The sequence below is a fragment of the Podarcis bocagei genome (assembly GCF_964188305.1).
Source record: "Podarcis bocagei genome assembly, chromosome: Z".
NCBI classification, from domain to species: domain Eukaryota; kingdom Metazoa; phylum Chordata; class Lepidosauria; order Squamata; family Lacertidae; genus Podarcis; species Podarcis bocagei.
Genome location: NC_138140.1, coordinates 15,841,319 through 15,864,683, shown reverse-complemented (window position 1 = coordinate 15,864,683; position 23,365 = coordinate 15,841,319). Strand labels below are relative to the sequence as shown.

General features: G+C 43.5%; 1 protein-coding gene and 1 long non-coding RNA gene across 6 annotated transcripts in view; one reads left to right on the top strand and one right to left on the bottom strand.

Annotated features, from left to right (window-relative positions):
- Positions 1-23,365, bottom strand: part of AK8 (adenylate kinase 8) — a 121,659-nt gene that overhangs the window by 41,773 nt on the left and 56,521 nt on the right. For all 5 annotated transcript variants that reach the window (XM_081179236.1, XM_081179234.1, XM_081179235.1 and 2 more), the window contains 5 exons: positions 21,365-21,446; positions 19,536-19,607; positions 18,541-18,741; positions 17,252-17,383; positions 15,500-15,589 (listed from right to left, as the gene is read on the bottom strand). In XM_081179236.1, coding sequence (XP_081035362.1) covers positions 15,500-15,589; positions 17,252-17,383; positions 18,541-18,741; positions 19,536-19,607; positions 21,365-21,446 — 577 coding nt within the window. The remainder of the gene's footprint in view (positions 1-15,499; positions 15,590-17,251; positions 17,384-18,540; positions 18,742-19,535; positions 19,608-21,364; positions 21,447-23,365) is intronic.
- LOC308578753 lies at positions 3,233-5,226 on the top strand. The gene is made up of 3 exons (XR_014004087.1): positions 3,233-3,512; positions 4,653-4,926; positions 5,015-5,226. It is a non-coding gene; the product is annotated as an uncharacterized lncRNA (long non-coding RNA).

Below are 23,365 nucleotides of genomic sequence, written 5' to 3'. Positions count from 1 at the left end.
CCTGCAAAAGAAGGAGAAAGCAAAGAAGCAACCTGACACTTCTTGATCTCCACTCTAAACCCATAAATCCTTGATAATCCAAGAACCATACAACAATGTTCTTGGGATGCAAAACTTCTAAAATTCACATGCATTCACATGTGAAGCTTTCCTAACCCAATATCTTTGCCTCCTTTAGAAAAACAAAAAGGAAAATATTTCTGACATATATTGACCTACACTCTAAACCTATAAATCCTTAATATCCAAGAGACACATAACTACGTTCTTGGGGTGGAGGTCCAGGAAGCTCTCCATTCTAAGCAGGTGAAAGTTAGAAGCTTCTTTGATAGTGCTGTCCACTTACCCTTTTCCCTCCTCTTAGATATTTTCTCCCTCCTTCCCCCATTAGGTCTAAAGCCTTCCAACATTAATTCAGATGCCTGAGGGTTGATCTCAGGGTTTGACAGTTAACATCTTGCCCTGAATACCAGCTACCGCCAACGGCTACTTTCCCTGGATCGGCCTGTCATCCCTAAATTCAGCAAAGTGTGAGAGCAGAATACCTTATTATTCCACAAAGGTCAAATTGGTTTAATATTATTTGAGTCCTCCAGGGAAATCCCCAGTTTTCCTGCTGACCATGAAGTTCGCAGGAGTTATTTCTTTTTGTTAACAAATGGTTTCAGGAAGGGATAGTCTATTGGTTACAGTATGTGGCCAGCCAAGAATGACAAAACTAGACAAGACCTGGGTTCTGACCTTTGCTGGAGCAACACCTGTTACCCCCTGGGAGCTATCCTAGGTCCTGAATAACCTGGTTCTGACCTGTTGCATAGAAATCTTTCTGCTACCAGGTAAGCATGATGGCTATGTTGTAAGTTCCTAAATACCAGTTGCTGGAAACCTCAGGAAGCGAGAGTGCTTTTGCACTTGGGTCCTGCTTGGGGGCTTCCCCTTGGGGCATTTGGTTGGTAACCGTGAGAACAGGATGCTGGACTAGATGGGCCATTGGCCTGATCCAGAAAGCTATTCATAGGTTTTTAGATAACTGCTGCTGTCTTCCAAGTCTAACACCCTCAGACTTTACCAGCACCCTGGAAACACTTGACCTAATCTAAAGTAGGCACAGCATGGGAGCAGACGATTGGATACCTCTCCGTTGCTACACCATGAGATTCAGCTTTTGGAATAATGACACAAGCGCTCACTAAGCAAAACTTATTAACAGCCTGAATATCACATTTGGCAGAAGCTATTACTGGCTAGTGGTCCACAAACTGGTGAGTGTGCAATTTCCCATTGGCTCTCATGACCCAGACTCTGGTGGCCATTCACGAGTATGCTCATTCTAAGGCTCTCTGCTAGCGGAAGCATAAGCCCAGCCCTCTTGGATCAGTCCAAGTATATCTGATTAGGACTGGGAGAGATTCCCCTGTCTGAAACCCAGGACAGCTACTGCCAGTCAGGATAGACAATATTGAGCATATGGATCCATGGCTTGAGCATATGGGATCCAAGGCAGCTTCCAATGTTCCCAGTGAGCTTCCTAAGCTCAGGTCTCTATTTCAAACATTCAATCCATTTCAACACAATGGGCATCCTCAGAGAAAAGGCTTATAGGGTCTTCTTAGGGAGGCCAGCCTCATACTTGCAGAAGCCTTGAGGCAGACCACTGGTCTTCCTAATTTTACAATCCTAATGTGCAACAGGAGACTGAGTTACTCTTTCTGTCTATCTTTCTCTCCTTTCTCTCTTCCTCCATTGCCCTCCTCTTAAAAATAAATAAATGAACATTACACACACACACACACACACACACACACACACACACCAGTGGTGATGTTGCTTGTGCAATCCAGGGCTCATTTATGGGCCCTGACACACCAGTGGAATATCAAATGGCCAAACTCTGTTCTTGTTATGAGTCTTTGGGCTGGAACATTCAATGGGAAGATTGGCTCAGGAGGGTATGCAGTGTCACGCCCCAACAGCTTCTTGCAGCAGAGCCAGAATCAGACAAGGCCTCCTCAGAGAAGGAAGATCCCATTGCTGGTTCTTAGCACATAAGCGGCTCAAGAGGAGTCAGTGGAAACTGAAAACCCCTCTGAACTTACTATCCAGGAAGGTGCCCCACTCAGGGATGTGACAAATCCAGGGAATCCGCAACATGCTGACTGGTATGTCCCCTTCCAGCTGTAGAAACTGTAATGTCACTTCCAGGAGCAAAAATGGTGGCACAGTGCCAATTTAATGGTAGCATGAGGCCATCCTTCTAGTCCTGCTTCAGAGGAAGCCAGAATGAAACCTACTCTTGAGTACAGCTGTTGTGATGCACCAGGAAAGATGAAGCACCAGGGGCAGCTATAAAGCCTCCTAGTTGGTGCCTAGCCATTGCAACACATCAATTAGCTTAGCTGTCTATCGTTGGACAGTTGGGCCATTCTCCATTCTTGTGGTTAAGAGGAAAATCAGGGGAGGGGGACATGGCTAGACTACTACTCCCATATAGTCCTTGACCATCAGCCATGCTGGTTGGAGCCAATGGGAGTTGAGGTCCATGTGGGCACAACAATTTAAGCCACACAGCTGTGGTGGTGGGAACAGGGCAGTTATAGTCAGTTTGGGAGCTAGGGCTGAAAAATAGTTGAGTTGCATGGCATATCTGTCCACAGGTAGATGAACAGGGGCCCTCTTGGCTTTCCAGAATGTGCATGAGATCACCACGGATGTGTGTGTGTGTGTGTGTGTGTGTGTGTGAGAGAGAGAGAGAGAGAGAGAGAGAGAGAGAGAGAGATGGAAAATTTACTGAAGTTATTAGGCCTTGACTTCCAGGGGAGGAATATGGTGGACTGAACATCTTCTGTCAGCAGGCTGCAAAGGAGACAACTCCTAGGGGCCGGTGGGGCATTCCCATTCAAATGGTGTATGGTATGGACTGTGTCACGTGATCAATTATGTGGGAAGGGGTTTACTTGGGCCCCAACATTATTTTGTTCATCTTGGCATGCCTGGCAGGTTGCCAACAGAAACAGGGAAATAACCTCTGACGCTCTGAAAAAGCCATTTTCTAAACTGAGAGACTGAGAAGCTGTCAACTCCTGGGAACCCAGATGGGGGTGAGCGACTTAAAGCGCAGGAATAAACATTGTGCCCAAAAGCCATGTAACAGCACTGAAGGGCAAAGGGTCTGCAAAAGCCTCCATTTCTCTAATTATCTTTGATAAGTTTATAATTTACAACTGAGGACTCAGCTACATTCATAAAGATAAAGCGCTTTATATGTGTTATAACACTGTGACACCACATGGCGCTGTGGAGTCCCATCTTTTGCCAACAAGATTTCCCTGCATGAAGTTTACAACAAGTTTAACTGAATCGCCTTTTTGATGTGTCTAGATCCTGCCTGAGAGAGGTTTCTCTGTCTGCCGGTTGAAATTTACAACTGTTGTATGAGCTACTTTCTGGCTTTAAGAAAAGTTTATCATTAAATGGCTGAAGCCAGAACAAAAAGCATGCTCCGTTTGAACCAAGTAAGTTTTAAACGATCAAGGGTGTTTTGAATGCTAATAATTTTTATTTTCTTTAAATTTGTTTTCTCAGTGAAAGTGTTGCCTTGAAATCAAAACTAATGTTGCTACTTCTTATTTCCTTTGTGGGAACGTGGTTTGATAGCAGATAATGTTACAAAGATCTTAAGGTCATGACAGGGGGTTGAAGACAGGAGACTGTGAAGATCTTAAAATGGAGCCTGAATTGTTAATATCAAGAACATTCAGTATGGCAGATAAATTGCTGGACACTCCATTGGCTGTTGGTGTCCTTCAGCAATTGTCTGATGAGTAAATAAAAGTGATTAGAGCTGAGACTGGTGAATGAAAGCAGACCAGAGAAGGATGAAATGGAAAGTGGCATTAAAGAAGACACAGGGACTTCAGAGAGAAATATGGATGAAGGATTGTCAGAACAGGAGGGTGAAATGGATGCAACAGATGGTGAAATGGAGAAGTCCTCCATACAGGTATTTGAAACAGCCAAATGGATGGATAGATGAGAAGACATCCTGAGCTGGCTGAGATAGAGTTGAAAGGACTCTGTTTACAACTTTAGTGTTTTCCTTGGGAAAAGAATGGAAGACGCATAAATGGAAAAGGAATTAAAAAAAAAAATCAAGATGGAACACCACAGCACATACAACAGGAAATGGGAACGGAAGATATGGAACTAGGCACGAATTAAGAAACGCATAATAAGTAAAGAACTATGGAATAGTTAATATACTGTATAATCACAGCAGAAAGAATCTTGTGTGGACTAAGACAGAAAGACATTATTGTTTAATATGTTGAAGTTACTGGAGATAAAGTTGATATGTTTGATTAGAGAAAAATTATTGCTTACATTTATTATTAATAATAATAATTAGAGAACCCCTTTTGAACTTTTTGTGGAAAAAACCAAAATGAATTAATCTATTTGGATTGGAAGATTGGGAAAATATTATCTAACAGAAAGTAGATCAGTTGGGTGTCATTCTAGAGTGAATATTTTGAATAATTTATTTTTATGTAACTGATGGAAAATCAGAAGTCCTTTTTATTTTTGTTCTTCTCTTTTTTCCTCTTTTTAAGTTTTCCTTTGGTGTTTTCTTTTCTCTTTTTGTTTTTATTTAGATTAGATTCTTTTATCCTACTGTATTATGAAAGAGCTTTAACTGGCCTAACTGCAGATTGGAATGGGCCCTTCTTCCTTTAGGCCAATTGATTAAAGTTGTGTCAAATTGAGACCATACTATTTCAAAAGTCCAAGGGGACAACCACCTATGTGATGGATGAACAATCTAAAACTATGTTGATGCAAGAAGCAAACAACAGAGAACAACAGAAAGAACTTGAAGAGGAATATATCTAAAGATGGATGTGAGACACTTCAAAAGAAAGAAGAAAAGTATGTGTGAAACTAATGCCATTGCATCTCTTCCTTACAAGGGAAATTGTGAGCAATTTTTAAAAAGTCGAACCTTATTTTAAACCAGGCTATTGAGAAGCCTGCAATAGAATTGCTTTGGGGATGGGGGGCAGTTGTGATCCAGCGATCCATCATCGCCATTTCCATTCCAAGAGACCATCAGGTCAGGAAAGGTCTGTTTTTGCATTCAGACAAGAGCGGCTCACAGACCCAAGTCTGGATCATCCTCGCGCCTGCAGTAATCTCTTGGTGAAGCATTCCTTTCCTCTTCCTCCTCAGCTTCTAAGTGTGGGGATTTTATCTTGCATGAATAAAGATGATAAACTTGCACCTCTTTTAGTCTGCAAGGTTTTTCTCCCCCCCCCCCACTTCCTGCCCCCATGTCCAGCTGCCTTTTATTCTCCACTTTCTGTCTCTTCACGTGTGGGTGTTTCTTTTTTCTTGTCTGAAGATTTTTCTAGATTCCCACTTTGAAGATGACATCTAAGGCTGCATCTGGTCTAAAGTCTGCATTATGAGAATTCATGTAAACTCCAGTTCCCATTAGAAATTGAGGTCCAGGCCCTTCAAAGTGTGGCTAACATAATAAGTACAGGAGGCATCTAAGACAATCATTATTTCCTTAACACCACCGCTGTTTTTACAGCTTTTGAGTCCTACCGATGGAGGCTCTGGTTATGTAGCTTGCTAACGTTTGCCTATGATGTACTAATAAACAGAACAGTGGTGATCAGAGGCAAACCTCTTGGCGAAGTGAGTTTGTTTATTAAGCAGCGCCACCTGCAGGTGATACATGGTTGCTGCAATGTGGAGCTGTGCTCACCGAAGGAAGAAAGGTACATTTTTGGGTGCCAAGACTGAATTTTACAGAATAGGATAGATGCCTCTACCCCAAGACAGGGCGGGGGGGGGTGTTAGAGTGTGTGTGTGTGTCGAGTAGACAACAGTTACAGCTGCTACATCAGAGCTATGGCTACCTAGCATTGCAGCACACAGTTAAACAAGGGCACTTGCTCTTTCAGGAAGCAGGAATGGCCATGATCTTTAAGAGAGGATTGGACAAATTCATGGAGAAGGTTATCAATGATGACTAGCCACAATGTCCATCCTCTGCCGCCACAAACAGAGGCACTAATGCTTCTGGAAACCAGTTTCTGGAAACCACATGAGGAGAGAGTGCTCTTGCGCTCAGCTCCTGCTTGCTGGTTTCTCCCTGGCTGGGCACTGTGAGGCAGGATGCTGGTAAACATACTTAAGAATGTTTTTAAATATCGGCTTCAGTGCTGAGCCGGCCTTAATCTGGGAAAAGTGGAACTCAGGTGGGCCACAGGCTCCCTGCCCCAACATTAACTGATAAAATACTGCAGTGGGTGGTAGTGTGTCCATTTGTTGCCCTTTTCAGGGTTAATGCTGAGACTGCCCTCGGCTAGCGGCCTTCATAGGTAATGTTGTGATGGGGGAAGAGAGGGGCAATGAGTATTTCCCACCATGTAAAGACACACTTGGATCTTCCCCACAAGGGGCCCTTCTGCCCTGAACACCCTTTCTTCACACAAACCCCACCCAATGAGATCCAGCGTGGTATGGTGGTTACAGTGCTAAACTAGGACCTGAGAGACCAAGCTTCAAATCCCCGCCTTGGGTCAATCACTCATTCTCAGCCTAACCTACCTCACATGGGTGTTGTGAGGATAAAATGGGTAAGAGAACTATGTAAGCCACCTTAAGCTTTTTGGAGGAAAGATGGATAGAAATTAAATACAAAATAAAATAAAATAAAATAAAATAAAATAAAATAATTGTCAGAACAAGAGCATTTGGTTCATAGTAACAACTCTTAGCATTCAGACCAGTTGTTCCCCTAAGTGGACAGTACCGCTTTGCTTGTGGGGCTGTGGGATTACATAGGTAAAGGTAAAGGGACCCCTGACCGTTAGGTCCAGTCGTGGCCGACTCTGGGGTTGCGGCGCTCATCTCGCTTTATTGGCCGAGGGAGCCGGCGTACAGCTTCTGGGTCATGGGGCCAGCATGACTAAGTCGCTTCTGGAGAACCAGAGCAGCACACGGAAACACCGTTTACCTTCCCGCCAGAGCAGTACGTGCTTTCAAACTGCTAGGTGGGCAGGAGCAGGGAACGAGCAATGGGAGCTCACCCCGTCGCGGGGATTTGAACCACCGACCTTATGATCGGCAAGTCCTAGGCTCTGTGGTTTAACCCACAGCGCCACCCACATCCCTGTGGGATTACACAGGGGGTACTAAAAGGCAAGAGAGTGTGCTGGATGTGCAAATGACTATCAGACATTGAAAAGCTGGCATTACTGGATGAAGTTCATCAGTTTTGTTGAATTAATTAAACCAAACACTTTAAATTGAATTTTTAATAAATGTGCAATTAATTGTTACTGGTGTGAATTATATTGTGCTATTATTGTCCTTAGCGAGCTATGCAAATCACTGTTTTTGAATAATGCTTTCTATAGGATAGGGTAAGGGAACACATGTTTTAGACAATACTTTAGTGACCCTTGCAACAGCCTAGTTAAGGTAAGCTAGTACTGTATTGGGGAGAGAGAGAGAGAGAGAGAGAGAGAGAAAGAGAAAGAGAGAGAAGCAGATACAGAGACAGGAATAAAGACAGAGAGAAGGGAAGATCCACTGGCAGGTGGTTTATTTGTTCCTCTAACCCTCAGTTTTTGTCACTCGGGTTGGGAGGACAGACATAGCCCCATGAAGAAAACTCTGTAGTAATTCCCTAGTGCAAAATGTCAGGCTTGAGAATAGCAAATAGCAGGTGGGGGCAAGGAATTACTTCTATAGCACTGCTAAACAGCCAATGGAGCTAAAGGTGGAACATCCGATCCATTTCAGGTTCTTATCATCCCAACTTACGTTAGCTCACCACTTTTCCAGTTCTGTTGCAAAAAAATTTTTTAGAAAGCCCTTACGAGACTGTCTGCCTTTTAAGGCACATTTCTGTTGTTGTTGTTGTTGTTGTTGTTGCGATTATCATTATCATCATCATCATCATTAATTATTATCATTATTATCATTATCATTGTCATCATCATCATCATCTTACCTGCCCTCCCAGAGGAGCCCAGGGAACCACACACATTAATAATAACACCATCGAAAACATTTTAGTTAAAGGTAAAGGGACCCCTGACCATTAGGTCCAGTCGCGGATGACTCTGGGGTTGCGGCGCTCATCTCGCTTTATTGGCCGAGGGAGCCGGCATACAGCTTCTGGGCAGGATGACTAAGCTGCTTCTGGTGAACCAGAGCAGCGCACGAAAACGCCGTTTACCTTCCCGCCAGACCGGTACCTATTTATCTTCTTGCGTTTTGAAATGCTTTCAAACTGCTAGGTTGGGAGGAGCAGGGACCAAGCAATGGGCACTCACCCCGTTGCGGGGATTTGAACCACCAACCTTCTGATCGGCAAGTCCTAGGCTCTGTGGTTTAACCCACAGCGCCACCCGCATCCCCGAAAACATTCTAAAACCAACTAAAAACAACCACATTCATTCAACCAGTAATTTCAGAGTTTCCAGGAAGCTTCCTCATAAAAAGCAGAGCATTCCACAAGCAGGGAACCAACAGAGGAGACCCTGCCATGGGTCTAAGACCACTGGGCAGTGCCCCCCACAAGGCCTCACCAAGAGAAAGCGGAGTCTGAGATGATTGGCATATATATGATTTTGCAATGATTTCCCCTAATATAATGCACTCTTGTATTTCCTTTTCATGAATTATATGCATTTTTCAGGTACACTTTCCCCTAATATATACATTTTGCTGCAGGAGAACTCCATCGCAAAATTACCCCCCGTCACCAGGAGACTCGAAGAGGGCCGGTCAACGGGTGGATAAATAGAACTTTAGGAGAAGAGGAAATTAATCTGATTTTTCGTTCCTGTTTGGACTTGTGTGTATAGAAAGAAAAATGAAAGAAAAATGTAGAGGGATTTTCCATCCTCCCCCACCCCCCAATAATAAAAAAGAGAAAGTAGCTCTCTGCAGGGCCCCTACAGCTTGTGAAAAATTAAAGTCGACGGATTCAAACTGTCCTATTTCCACATCAAACGAGGAGAGGCACTGTGCGCTTCCCAACTTATCTTCAAACGCCCAGCACCCTCGAAAGTTTCTTGAAAAAAAGAGAAAAAGAGCGAGAGGGAGAGAGAGAGACAGGAAAAGGAAAGAGTCTCCAGCTCCCCCAAGTGCTGTGCCCGTTACCGTAGCCGCTGTCTCTCTCTCTCCTAATTATACCCCTGTGAGTTTATTAATCAACTTGTAAATTATTTAGAGAGCCATGCGTGCGCGTCTTCAGCTAGTACAAACACACGTGTGAGAAGAGGCGCTTGGAAAAAAACCAGCGGAGGGTCCCCCAAAGGATGCTCCGGCAATGTTGCAGGCTGCTTGCAGGATGGCTGGCTGGTGTGTGTGTGTTTGAAAAAATAAGAAATAAAACCGAGCTTATCTCCTCAGATAGAAAGATTTACCTAGCCTTTCAACTGAGAAATTATTTGCAACTTACGGATAGCAAACGATCCGCTACCACCCCCCAACTCTTCTTCATAAGAAGAGAAAGAAGGCTCTATTGTCAATTTTTTAAGCTGCCACTTTAGAGATAAGAATGTTAATTTCACTGTCAAAAATAAATAAATATGAGGGTGGGGAAGAAAAGCTGTGATCTTGGGGCCACCATGACATCCAAACTTGCAAAAACGAAAAGAGAGAATAAAGTAAATCATTGGGGAGTGGGGGGGGGGGGCGGAAACATCCCAGTTTATTCATTTTTTCTGCAAGAAAAGTTAATGTTGTTATAGTAAAGACTGGGGTTTTTTTTGTTAGTAATAGCAGAAATTAGGAGATTCCCAAATCCCCCTTCTTCTACTCCTCCCTGTTCTCCCTCCGCCCAGCCAATGAAGCAAGAAGAGAAAGCCACTGGGATGGATTCAAATATTACTATTTTATAAATGGAGAGTAGCAGAGGTGGGGAAGACACCAACACAGAGAGCTTGTGTCTAGCTCAATGGGGCTTGAGACAAAAAATGGGGGGAGACCTTATCTTTCTTTTCGTTGCTTTTGTTTTGTTTTGTCTATTAAATTTGTATACCACCCTTTCTCTTCTCTCTTGTCAGACTAAAAGTTGTTCTGACCATAAGTGAATAGCACCAATCAAGAGCATGCCAAGGCCCCAGCCTGTCCACAAGCTCCAGTGATGGGGAGCAACTGGAGAAAAGAGGGTGAATAGACCCCAGATCGGTTCTGAATAGACATCAGACTGGGAAACCTCACAATTAGTGAGGCAAACTCTGGCCCTCCAGGCCTTCTCTGGCCTTTGGAAGCCTCCTTCTTGACGCCTTTCCCCCAGCCTACACCCCTCACCAGCCCCACTTTGCACCTTCCTTGGATGCATTTGTCTGTCTGGGGTGTGTCCTTGGAACTCTGCTCTTGTCTCTTGCTTTCCTGGAAGGGGGACAGTGAGAGGCATGATAGCGTAGCAACTATCCTCTCTTGCAAAGGTAAAATCTAACATTTGTTGCTCTGTCTACTTTTGCTTCTGGCTCTGCTCGCCACTTGCATATGGCCCCTGAAAAGCTGGCTAAAGGGGAATGCAGCCTTCAGGCTGAGAAAGGTTTACCTACACCTGGGGGAGCAACCTGGAGGAGCCTGTGATCTTAACAATCAGAAAAAAAGGTGTGGGGAAAATTCTTAAGAGTGGAAGAGGAGTGACAGAAGAAGGGGCACTGAAGTTAGGAGTACTACAGTCTTTGACTAATATGACTTTTTTTTTATAAAAAAAAAGGTTCACCAAGTAGCCTAACTCTCTTTCATTTCCCCCAAGGTCTTCTGCAAAGCCACTAATGAATTCTTGTTAGTATTTACTCATGCAAATTCATGCTTTGTTATCTTGAGGAGGAGTGGATTAGCAAAATGATCAGACTTATTATTTGTCTTACAGCATAAATATTGGCTAGGATGCATCCCTTCATTCTGCTAAGATATGCCCCACTTAAGCCATAAAGCCACACAGATGCAAAAAAATATCAAAACAAACTTGGAGAAAAACAACTCTGGGATACTTATTGGTCATGTGGACAGAAGATAAAGCTCCAATGGGTGTCCTTAGGATTTGTTATGACCACGTTACAGTATCTTTGCCTAGTAGAGAACCCTAACATTTAAACCATGGGAATGGCCAGGATCCAAAGGACTATTTAAAATATCATCTCTCCCCACACACCTGGCCATTTACCCAATTAATCACTGTGCTCTGCAGGTGAGGGCCTCTGCAGATGTACCAACTTATCAGGAGGTCTGTTGGGCTTTTAGTGTTATGGCACCTACTCTTTGGAATGCCCTCCCTTTAAATATCAGGTCCCGTCTCTGTTGTCTTTTCAGCACCTCTTGAATACATCCCTCTTTCAACAAGCATTTCAAAGTTGAGATCTTTCTTCATCTGCATTGGAATTGTTTTTCAGATGTTTTGATTGTTTTGTTACTTGTGTATTTGCTGCCCTGGGCTCATAGATGAGGAGAAGGAGGAGGAAGAGGAGGATCTACCCAGTCATCCTCTGGATAAGAGATGCTGAGAATTAGCAGGGAAAGTCTATTGCCTTAAGCTCTTGCATGTGTGCTTCCCTTTAGGATGGGGCAAGGTAGGTTACTGTGTCAGTGGGACACCATAGTGGGACACAGTAATGACCTTTGAGGAGCACAGTTTTATGGAGATTAGTTTTTGTTATATCTTATACATTTCTGATACTATTTTACTTTTATTTTAAATTCTGAAGAATGTTATCATTTTTGAAGTAACTGATACATTGGAATTTTTTCACAAATTGAAAATATTTATGGAAAACACACAGTGGAAAAAGAGGATGTCAAGGAAAGTGAGAGTACCACCAAGTCTGTAAAAGAAGATGGTACTGTGCCTGACTTGAATTACAGTGACCCTGCCAAGAAGAACATTATTGAGGGCAAGTCTTGGAACACTTGATTGCTTTGGTCAGAGTTCTTGGCATACAAAACGTGGCATTCCATGGTACAACTAAAAAGTTGTATGGTACTAGTTGCACAGTGGAAATATTTTGAAGTTTGTAGAATATCTAGCCCTTTTTGATCCCATCATGAATGAACATTTGCACAGAGTTAAAGATCAAGAAACAATGGTTCACTACCTAGGAAAAGATATCCGAAATGAGCTTATACAGCTTCTAGCAGGTACTATAAAGCGGGGGGGGGGGAGCACATGAAAACGCAGCCCAATACTATTCAATTATTTTGGACTGCAAACCTGATGTTAGTCATATTGTACAAATGACAATGATTGTATGTTTTGTTGATGTAATCAAACCATCAGATAATGAGATATCTGAGCCTTAGGTTTTAAAAAGAGAACATTTCTCAGGATTTGTTCCACTAAAGGAGACTACAGGTGCCTTTAAGACAGAAACTCTTTTGGACAGCTTGAGCAAATGGGATTACCAAGTAAGAATCCGTATTGTCAATGTTCAGCAATGTGAAAGGCAAAGAAAATGGCACACAAAAGAGAGTCCTGGACATAAACCCATGTGCCTTTTTTGTGCCCTGCAATGCACTCTCTTTAAACTTGGTTGTCAGTGATGCCACTGTTGTCTGAAAGCAATTCAGTTTCCTCAGTTTAGATCAACAGATCTATAATTATTTCTATGCATCGACTCAGCGTTGGCAAATTCTAACTAACAATGTATCAGACTTAGGTATAACTGTTAAGCTGCTGAGCGAAAGAAGATGGGAGAGTCAGATTGATGCTTTGAAACCACTGAGATATAATCTTAGAAGTATATATGATGCTTTAATAGAGATCTTTGATGACACAAGCCTAAAAGGTTTATCTGGAAATGCTTCCCGAATTGAAGCTAAGGCCCTTGCTGATGCAATTTGTAAGTTCAGGTTTGTGCTGTGAACTTACAGCAATATCTCAAAGACTTCCAAATTCGATACCACCACAAGGAGTACTTCTCTTCATACTACAACAAAAACACCTGGATAATGTGCCTAATGGTTCTGTTGCTCTAAGGATCCTTCTCACACTTCCAGTTTCTCAAAGCTCAAACTTATAAAAACTTACACTTAATGTTGCAAAAGAGATTAGTTGGCTTGGCAACTATATTAACTGGACTTGCCCAAGCATCAGCCCTTGACCAGAAGGAACTGGTGGCAAAATTTGCACACAAAGTGAGATTTTGATGTGCCTGAAATTGAAACTTTTAAGAGATTCATTTTGAGCTTCGTAATTCACAAGATTATTCAAAACGATTTGTATGCTAAAACACTTTCTTTTGTATTTGAGAAAGATAATCAAAGATTGTTGTACTACTTATTCCTGCAATTTTAAACAAATTTAGCAGTTTCAAGTTTTGTGCTTTCCCTTTTTTTCTACAAGAATCTGTTTTTGAAAATCGAAGTTAGCAGTTTGGGGGGGGGGTGCATGTGTGCACGTAGCTAGCCTTGCCTGGGGTGCAAAATAGCCTGGCACTGGCACTGGGAAACAGGGAGGCTGGACAAGATAGCCCTTGCATCCTGATCTAGCAAGGACATAAGAGGAACCTGCCTGCCGTATCATGCCAAAGGAGGACCCATCCAGCCAAATAGCTTGTTCTCACAGCAGCCAAACTGATGCCCCAATGAGAAGCCAGAAAGCAGGACCTGAGTGTGACAGCAACATTCTCCACTCGTGATTCCCAGCAATGGTTATTCAGGGGCCATGCTGTCTCCAACAGGGAGGGGAGAACAGGAGAATACATGTGCTTTAAATGTATGGTGTGTATGCAGCAAATGCAAGCCTTTCTCCTTACCCTTGTGTGATTCAGCCACCACTGATGGATAATACAGAGTGAGGGGAAATGCCACTCTGTGTGCACAGCACACAGGCATCGCAGCCTCCTCCATGGCCCCCTACAGTAGGCAAAACTCTCCCTTGTGTATATCCTAGCTTTCGTGTATTGATGAGCATTTTATTAGATGTTGATGGTATTACTGTTACAGTGGTACCTCTAGTTACGAACTTAATTCATTCCGGAGATCCGTTCTTAACCTGAAACTGTTCTTAACTAGAGGTGTGCTTTTGCTAATGGGGCCTCTTGCTGCTGCCGCTGTGCCACCAGCACACGATTTCTGTTCTCATCCTGGGGCAAAGTTCTCAACTCAAGGTAACTCTTCCAGGTTAGCGGAGTTTGTAACCTGAAGCGTTTGTAACCTGAGGTACCACTGTACTATTATTACTACCATCACCAGTGGGCATTTCAAGAAAAGGTTGCTAGGAGGAGTGTTCTTGTCACAGCTCCAGCCAGCTGGCAATGACACTTTTCAGCAAACTCTATTCCATTTGCTCTCCAGTTTTCTTGCCCCTCACCCAATTGATAATCAGCCAACATTCTATGTTTGCTGAGCATTCTCAGTTCTCATTGGCTGTTTCAAATTCCCTCTTCTCTCAGGGTCCCCACAACCCCCAAAAATTGTTTATTTGTTTACTTCTGAAAACTTTGGGATTCCTCCAACCCTGCTTATTATTTACTCCCTCATGTGCAGACGGTACTTCTTTGGCTTACCTATGGATCCACTCTGAGAGAACAGAGTTCCCTATTATTTGATGACTGGTGATGGTACTCAATAAGCCACGTGTAGATGTCATGGATGGACAAATCAGTCCATTTCACTTTCTCTCAGATTCTCATTGTTCCAATCTTAAGTTTGGTGCTCCACATATCCATATCAGTTTGCAATATTTTTTAAAAAATATTTTTCCTCATGAAAACTCAACAGCATTTTAGTGCTAATCTCTCCTAATATACACATTTCAAGTATAATTTTGACTAATCTTACTGCATAATAAAATTGTAAGATGTTATCACTCTGTTTTCATTAGCTGCTTTCTGAGGTTCTAAAGGCAGGAGTGGGGTGGGGTGGCTCTGAAAAAAACAGTGTGACAATTGAGCAGGGGAGAGAGAGGGCAGGTTAATATGGGAGTTTTAGTCCTCTGGTGATGGGTGGGAGGCAAAGAGAAGGAATTGGGAAGGATAGATAGGGGAGCAAAGTGGACATCTGTGGGGAGAATGGTAGCAGGGCTGGCAAATGAAGCAAGCAGGGGCACAGCTCCTAGTATACATATATTTTTGAAAAGCGTTTCCCCCAAATATAACTAATTTTTTGTACATCATTTTTACAAGTACTGTCATGGATGCTTTTCTCTAGCAAGAGCATTTTTGCGCACACAACTTGACTACAGAACCACACAGTAGAATTTAGGGGTACAAGGGTTTCAGAGGACAGCTGGGTTTCAGTTAGCACATTATTTCAGAAAGGGTAAACTAAGTAAGTTCGCAAACAGAACCAAATTTCTTCCCCTGCCTGACAAGATGCATCCTCAGCTCCAATCATGCCACAAAGATGCCCCCCTCCAAACCCCAAGATTATGCATCTGTCGTCTGTTCCCCCCAACTTCCCTGCCTCCCCACAGATTTGTAAGCACTGCATGGGAAGTGCAGAAATGTGACCTTACCTGGCCAACCACTGTCAAAATACGGCTTAATGAGTTCTCCAAGTTTTGTCTCGTCGGCTACAGCTTCCTTTAGCAATTGCCCGCAGCAAACTGAGAGGAACGAGGAACAAAAAAGACATAAGGTTAATTTTTAAAAAGGAAGTAAGAAAGCAAAAGTAGAGGGGAGGGGAAAGGTGGATTGTGGGGAGGGAAGAGAGAGAGAGAAATGGCAAAGAAGCTGCATATTGGAAAAAGGGCACTGAATAAAATAAAAGACATGGGGGCTTGAGGTGGTTTCTCCATCTCACCTCTCTCTCTCTCTCTCTCTCTCTCTCTCTCTCTCTCTCTCACACACACACACACACACACACCTCTTTTTGCCCTAGCCAAACAAAAGCTGGAAAAAATATAGGATAATAAAGAATACATTTGGCTAGGAACATTTTTATTTTAAAAGAAAAATATACTAATCAAAATATAGAATGGAAAACAGCAAGTCAAGGGAGAGTCTATGGGTTGCTGACTGGTTATAAACTTATAATTACTGGAGGAGGAAGTTACAGCTTCCAAATTTTTCTGCTGCAGGTGCTGAGGAGCTCCTGGCTTCCTCATGTGGAAAGCTGGCCCAAAGGGCTGTCGGCTGCTAGTGCCAGAATGCTGGTAGCTGGAAAGGATTCAAGAGGTCCTTCTAATTCAGCGCCCCAAGAGCAAACAAATAGGAAGAATGTAAGGAGTGCACAGTGGCTGGATTAGGCCTAAGGGCCATCTGGTCCAGTTCTCACAGTGCTTGATGGCTGCCCAATTATGGGGCAGGAGCACAACAGCAGCACTCTTCCCACTTGTGCTTCCCAACAGCTGTTATTCAGAGCAACTGGCATCCCAGCAGCTGGTACAGAACTTTGATAGTGCCTTTTACTCATCTGGATGGAGGACAGAGGAGTGTGGGAGAGTGTGTGAAGCTAGCCTACTATACAGGCGGTGGCCACTTTAGGCACGTCCAATTCATGCGTGATCACTAACGGGAGGGTTCTGCTCAACTCAGAAAGTGCAGAATGGGAGCAGGTCAAGGTGGAGTGGACACAAGGCGAGGTGTGTGTGCTTATGCACACTCTGTTGGTGCGTGCAGGGGCCAGGAATGGAACCCCCGTGTTGCCACCTATACAACGGTAACATTTTATTCATTGTTCCACCCTCTTCTGCCTCTGGTCCCATTCACCACAAGCAGGTGCACTCTGGGAGGTTGCCCAAAGCAATGCCTTGCCATGACCTTCGCGAGTGCCATCAGTGGGGGAGGAACGTGTCACACACCATGCCACTCACTCTCATGTTCCTTGGGGAGTGGGACTCATGCACTCTGGCCAACCCCAAGGGGTGGCAGCAGCAGCCCAGCCCCACTGGGGTTTTGTTTATGCTGCAGCTCCCCATGCAGCTGAGCGTTTCTGGGAGATAAAAAAATGTGCCGGTACTACGTAAGCAATGCCAGGAAAAAAGCATTGCCCAGAAGGGAATGCAGCCTTCAGGCTGCTAAACATTCCTCACCTTTTCTCTAAGGATATAAACATGGAAACTTTAAATGTATATATATATATAAATGTACATACGTCAGTGCTGTCTTGTTAAAGTTACAAAAGTTTCTATTGCCTAGTGGCCTTTTATCAGGGGATTTTTGCTTTTGATCTGGGGTGGTTTGGAGAAATATTACATCCTCAGCAATGGACAGAGAAAGAGACAGCCTGAGACCATTGAGGATTTAAGACAGAGAAGGTAACAAACCATTGATGATGCCATATTTCCGAGAAAGTAACGATGCTTGCATGCTTTTCCCAGAGCCTGGTGGTCCACAAAGGAGAATCCGGGGTGAAAACGGGGCAAGTGTTCGAGGAGGAGCTTGGACATGGGTGAAGACTGACAAACAATAGAAGTGGTGGAAAGTTAGGATATTCAAAGGGTATCCAAAGGTAAGCACAGAGGAATAGCTGTGGGTAGTACTGTCCCCCCCCCCCTTCTGAAATCTGCTTGTTTTGCTTTGCCTAACAGTAGGACCCTTGCACCTTGCAGGTTAAGGAGACTGGCTGTTGGTTTCATGCCGGGGAGGGGGGCTACCCAAATATTAGAACTAACCCTACTCACAGCGGAGGGAAACAGTCCATTTGCACATAATTTATTCCCAAATAAATATCAGCTAACCAGAGACAGCTCTAAGCTGTTCTTCCCAGCCCAGCATATCTGCAGCAGAAACATAACAGGCCAAGCAGCCTGCTTACAAATGATGCTTAATTTGCAGTAAATAACCAAGTTAATTAGGAGTAATGATCCCCCAGACAGTCTCCACATCTAATTATTCTTTTTAAAAAATCTGGCTGCTTGATGCATCAACTGGAAGAAAAAGATGGGGGGAGATGATCTGGAGAGGATTTTTTTTCCATTCCAATTTTCAATTTATTTCACTGCATTATTAATTAATAATAATTAATATTCAGCCTGCATACATATATTTACAATTCAAGGCATGAATTGTTTATGAACGATGATGTGAACTTTTAAATGTAATTAAGTAATTTAGAGGTAATTAATTTTGTAAATTCCGGATATAAACCTCCAACTTGTTTACCTCAAAGTGTGGCGCTTGTGATTAGAAGGAAAGGCCCTTTTTCCAAATGAAAATATTAGCTGGGTGATAAAAACGGGCCACTGAAAGACTGTTGGGAAAGGGGACAATTAAAAAGCAAAAGAGAAAGAAGAAGAAATGTGCTTTGTGGCTGTCAATTTCTCAATTTTCCCTACGGAGAGCTCAAATGAAAGGAATCATTTATATACAAAGTCATGATAGCAAACCAAAGAAATGAGGGTACATCACAAATATGTTTGTGCTGAGATGAGGGTTTGTTTCATGAATTGTTCCACTCCAAAACAGGGCTTTTAGGCTATTTCATCTTAGAAGATCTGGGGAGTGGAATTTTCAAAGTGGGAAAGAAATGATGCTCACCCTCTGAAAAAGATGGACCTGAAACTGACCCTGTTGACAAAACCACATAATCTAACAGCTGTCCATCTCTTCCTACCCTGTGCAAAAACATCTGCGCATGGCTGGTCGGCGTTGATCAACTTCATGCAACTCCCAAAGGACTGAAGAATCCCAGGGTAGTCTTGATGGTATTTCAATATCCGCCTTGCGGTCTCCACTTCAGATATGCCATGCGGCACCTTCAGGCGCTGCCGTATGTAGTCCTCAGTTGGCCAATCAAAAGTTGTATGGTACACCTCTGGAAATGGGTTGGCAGAAAATATTCACTTGAACAGAGACTGGGCTGCATCCGCGCCATACATTCAAAGCATAATTAAAAGCATATGACTTCTTTCTCCTTGTCTAATGAAGCATCCTGGAACTGTAATTAATCCCCTCATGGGTAACTTGGAACAGGCTCATAAATGTGGCTGCCCCTGTTCTGTGGAACAACACTGCTGTTGAGACACTGGTGGAGGAAGAGGAGTGCGGGGGGAGCACATCGCCCCTGGCAGCACGAACCCGGCAGGGTGCCATTGTGGCTGTCCCCCCATGCTGGGCGCCCCACCCCCAGGACACGCCCCCAGGATGGCACGTAACGCCCCCAGGACACGTGCCAGCCCTGACCCCACCTGCTCTCTGCCCCCCCCCCCAGTGCCAGAGCATGAAGCTCCGCCACTGTGTTGAGATACAACAGGCACCCACAGTCTGCACTTTCCAGAAACAAATTAAGACATTTTTGTTCCATGAGCTTTCCTAACTGGATGAAAAGGATCTTTTATCAGAAGTGTTCACTCCCTAGCGATTTAGACTTGTTTCAAATGTATTTGCTGTTTTGGTGCTTTTAACTGTTAATTATCTTTTGTGTAAATTGGCTTGAAACAGTGGTTTAGGAGATGATTAATAAATCTGTGGTGATGGTGGTGGTGATGATATCCTAATCTACTGTATCCCCTGAGCTAAAGATTCCATTGCCCCTGCCACCTTTATCCTGCCATTCTCAGCCACCACTTCCCCATTTCTGTTAGCAAGAAAACAAAAACAACGCCACACCTCCTGTAGAAACATCCACTCTTTTCCCAAGATTCCTCTCAATCAGCACAATATCTGGAGCGAAAAGCACCACTAGGAAGGAAGAAAGGAAAAATAATTGCAAATACAACTGACGTTAATTTGGCTTTCTGGAAGCCTGATTAAAACAACAACAACAACAACAACAACAATTAAAAGTATGCATTCCAGATGTGCAGAGAGGACTTTAAAACATATAGTTCTGTATATGTGTGTGTTCCTTTTTCTCCAGGTATCAGGGAAGTTCCTAGATCTGGTGCCAACCTGGTGCCCTCTAGATGTTTTGGACTATAGGTGCTATTAGTCCCAGTCACCATGAAGGCTGGCAGGTTGTGAAAAGCTATGCTGGACTTACAATCACACTAATTTGCATGAGGCAAATTCCTCCAGGGAATTATTTCACACAACCCTTATTGCAAGGTTGGGGAACCTCCTGCCTGCAGGTCAAACCTGGCCCAACAGGCTGTTTTTCTGAAACCACACCCATCTGACTCACACCTGATGCCATATGTGAATAGGAATATAAGGTGGGTGGAGATGCAGCTGCTGAAAACAGAATTGGAGCTGGTTTGCAGGGAGTTCAACCCAGTTTTGTGCACTATCTTCCCCCATCCCAGCAGGGCAATTTTGACATGTGAGTGGGACACCACACCTGTCAGTCACCTAGTGTCAATATGACATCAGATGATTGACTCGTAAGTAGTCAAAGTTGGCCAAAATTCCTCTGCCTTAATTTCAATGGTGCAGGGGCAGAGATTTCTGGGGATAAGATGCTGTGATTTTCCTCCCCATTACAGTACTGTGCCAGGAGAAGAGGAACCTCTCCTTCCAGCTGTTCTGGTTCTCCATCAGAATCAGAACTCAAAGTATCACCATGTTTGGAAGTTTTTATATTTATGAAGTCAGTATAGAGTCTCAAAATTGGTCTACAGGTTTCATATTGGTAAGGCACAGCAGAGACCTACAATGCATGACTAGGCTGAAGTGAAGACGTTGAAGTAGAATTTGACAGCCCCTCCCATGTGCTCTCCTTTTGAAGGTATCTATCTCTCAAGCTCTGGGGTCCTCCCCACAGTTTAGACTTCTCCTGGGGTCCCAAATTCTCACCCCCAATCTACAAAGATCCTCCCTCTGGTCAGCCTCCTCTAGCTTTCCTCATCATCATCATCATCTGACCACTCTCTCTAAGATGCCTCCATAGGACTCATGATACTAGCTCTGGGCTGTGTTGGGGCACAAAATTGGGGTCATGAAAGTTGCCTGAGGCTTAGTAGACCTGGGCAGTGGTTTAGCCACCACTGCTCTAGGCAGTAATGGAATCCATGGAAATGCAGTGGCTCCTCCCACCCGCACGAATCATTGGTTCTTCTGATTTGGACAGTGAAAGTTTTTCCTGGCTCTGACTCCTGGCTTGATTCTCTAGCTGCGACTCCTGGATTGACTCCTGGCTCCAGAATGAGGCCTGTACTCATCAGCCTTGATGTTGACCCCTTTATAGTATTGGGCATTAGGAAATGCCCAGCTTCACCAGTCATGGGTGCTCTTCTGCCCCATGATATTCACAGAACCTATTGTTATGTCTATACTACTTTCTCTACCTCATTTCTGTCAATGAGGCTTACAAGTTTAAAACACTAAAGAAATAAATTATGTATCCTGTAAGAAGCCCTGGGGCAAGGGGGTAGGGCAGTCTGTTGTGTTTGACCTGATGTTCTCTTGCCTCTTCCTCATTCTCTTTCTCAAATGGAAGAGAGAGATTAGAAAGTCAGAAAGAATTTGTAAAAACACAGTGGAACTAAACATGTTCTTACCAACGTGCTTGGGAATGATGCCCATTGCCAGCAGCTCCCGGGCAAGTTCTCGACTTTGGGGAATAGCCTCCATAATCCAGCCCTGGTGAAATAAGACATATAACAGCTGATCATTGAAATGAAGCACATATTGGGTCGCGCTGCTGGGGAGTCATGGAAGGAAAGGTCTCTGGTTTGTGACTGCTGGATAGGGATGCGGGAGATACTTGATTCAGTTCATACTTCATCTGCACCTCCTGAAATAATACACCAACCAAAACAGAACCACCCTTCTCATAATTTTGCAGTGCATGTTTCCAGCAAACTGGTGTGTAAAATATGCATTATATTCATGAAAATAACATACAGAGATGCATTCTCTTAGGAGAAATAGCTTTGCAGAAATGCAGTATATTGAGGAAAAATGCATACAAAAATGTGCATGTTTGGAGAAACTTGCATTAAAATGCTGCTGAATTTTCATGAGACCTTTAAAAATTGCAGACCAATATACTTATTTTATTTATTGCATAAAACTTATGCACCTCGTAAAAGGCGGGGGGGATACCTCAAAGTGGTTTACAGCCCAATGTGGAGAACCAGAGACTGCAAAACGAGAAACAGAGAGAAACAAAAATCAACATCCTCATCCATCCCTAGTTTCAAGCCTCTGAGCAACTTTTCCCAGTACAAGGCCTATTGAAGCAGAATGCTTGTTTTATAGGAACAGAGATAGAGATATAAAGATAGAGATAGATACCCTTGCAACTCTTAAACCATTTTTATCTGCACACGTCTTTATTGAAATATTTTAAAAAAATGGGAAGAGAAGAAGTCTAGGTATTTTTGAAATATTCAGGAGGATGTGAACTCATACAGCCAACTTTTAAAAAGCTAAACCAAGCTAAAGAGGACAAAGGGGGAAAGATATGTGCATGTCCATCCCCCAAATTATAATGGAAAATGTGCTGTAATGGAAGCCTCCAAACCCCCAGAGCTAACGAAGCAGGCAAGCTAAAGAGATCTATATATGAAAAGGGCTGTTTGCTCCCTAAAGTCCTTGTTATAACCAGCTAAGTGCTGGACTGAAGATCTTTTTTATGATTATGTAAAACAAGACGAAACAGAAAACAAACAAAAAACAGGAAAAAAAACCACAAATACTTATGAATCTGTACTGGTCTGACTGAGGCTGAAAGGAGATGTAGTCCAAAACATCTGGAGGGTACCTGGTTGTCAAAAGCTGGTTTACGCAATACAGTGGTACCTCGGGTTAAGAACTTAATTCGTTCTGGAGGTCCATTCTTAACCTGAAGCTGTTCTTAACCTGGGGTACCACTTTAGCTAATGGGGCCTCCCGCTGCTGCTGCTGCGGTGCCACTGCACAATTTCTATTCTCATCCGGAAGCAAAGTTCTTAACCCAAGGTACTATTTCTGGGTTAGCGGAGTCTGTAACCTGAAGTGTCTGTAACCTGAAGCATCTGTAACCCGAGGTACCACTGTACCAGACTGGAAGCCAAACTGAACCTGAGCCAAATACTGAACCAAACCTCTCTCCCTGCACCTCCCTGAATTGGAAACCAACTGGAATCACTATTTGAAAGCCAACCAAATCAATCTTGAATTGCTAATTGAACATGGACAAAGACACAACTTGGGTGTGGAGAGGGAAGAATGGTTGGCATTTCAAAACAAATCGTAACAACTCACTAGAAGAATGATGTCTCTCAAAGAGAACCAAATCAGTCCTGGAGGTTTGCAGGCTTACTGAATGCTTGCTTACTGAACCTTTACAGTAGTACCTTTGGATACGAACAGGTTCCATTCCGGAGCCCTGTTCGCATCCTTAAGTAAATGTAACACGCGACTGCATGTCTGCGCATGTGCGGGTCGTGTTTTGCTGCTTCCGCGCATGCGTGTGCCATCATTTTGAGCATCTGCGCATGCGCAAGCGGCCAAACCCGGAAGTAACGCGCTCCGTTACTTGCGGGTCGCTGCAGAGCGCAACCCGAAAATATTCA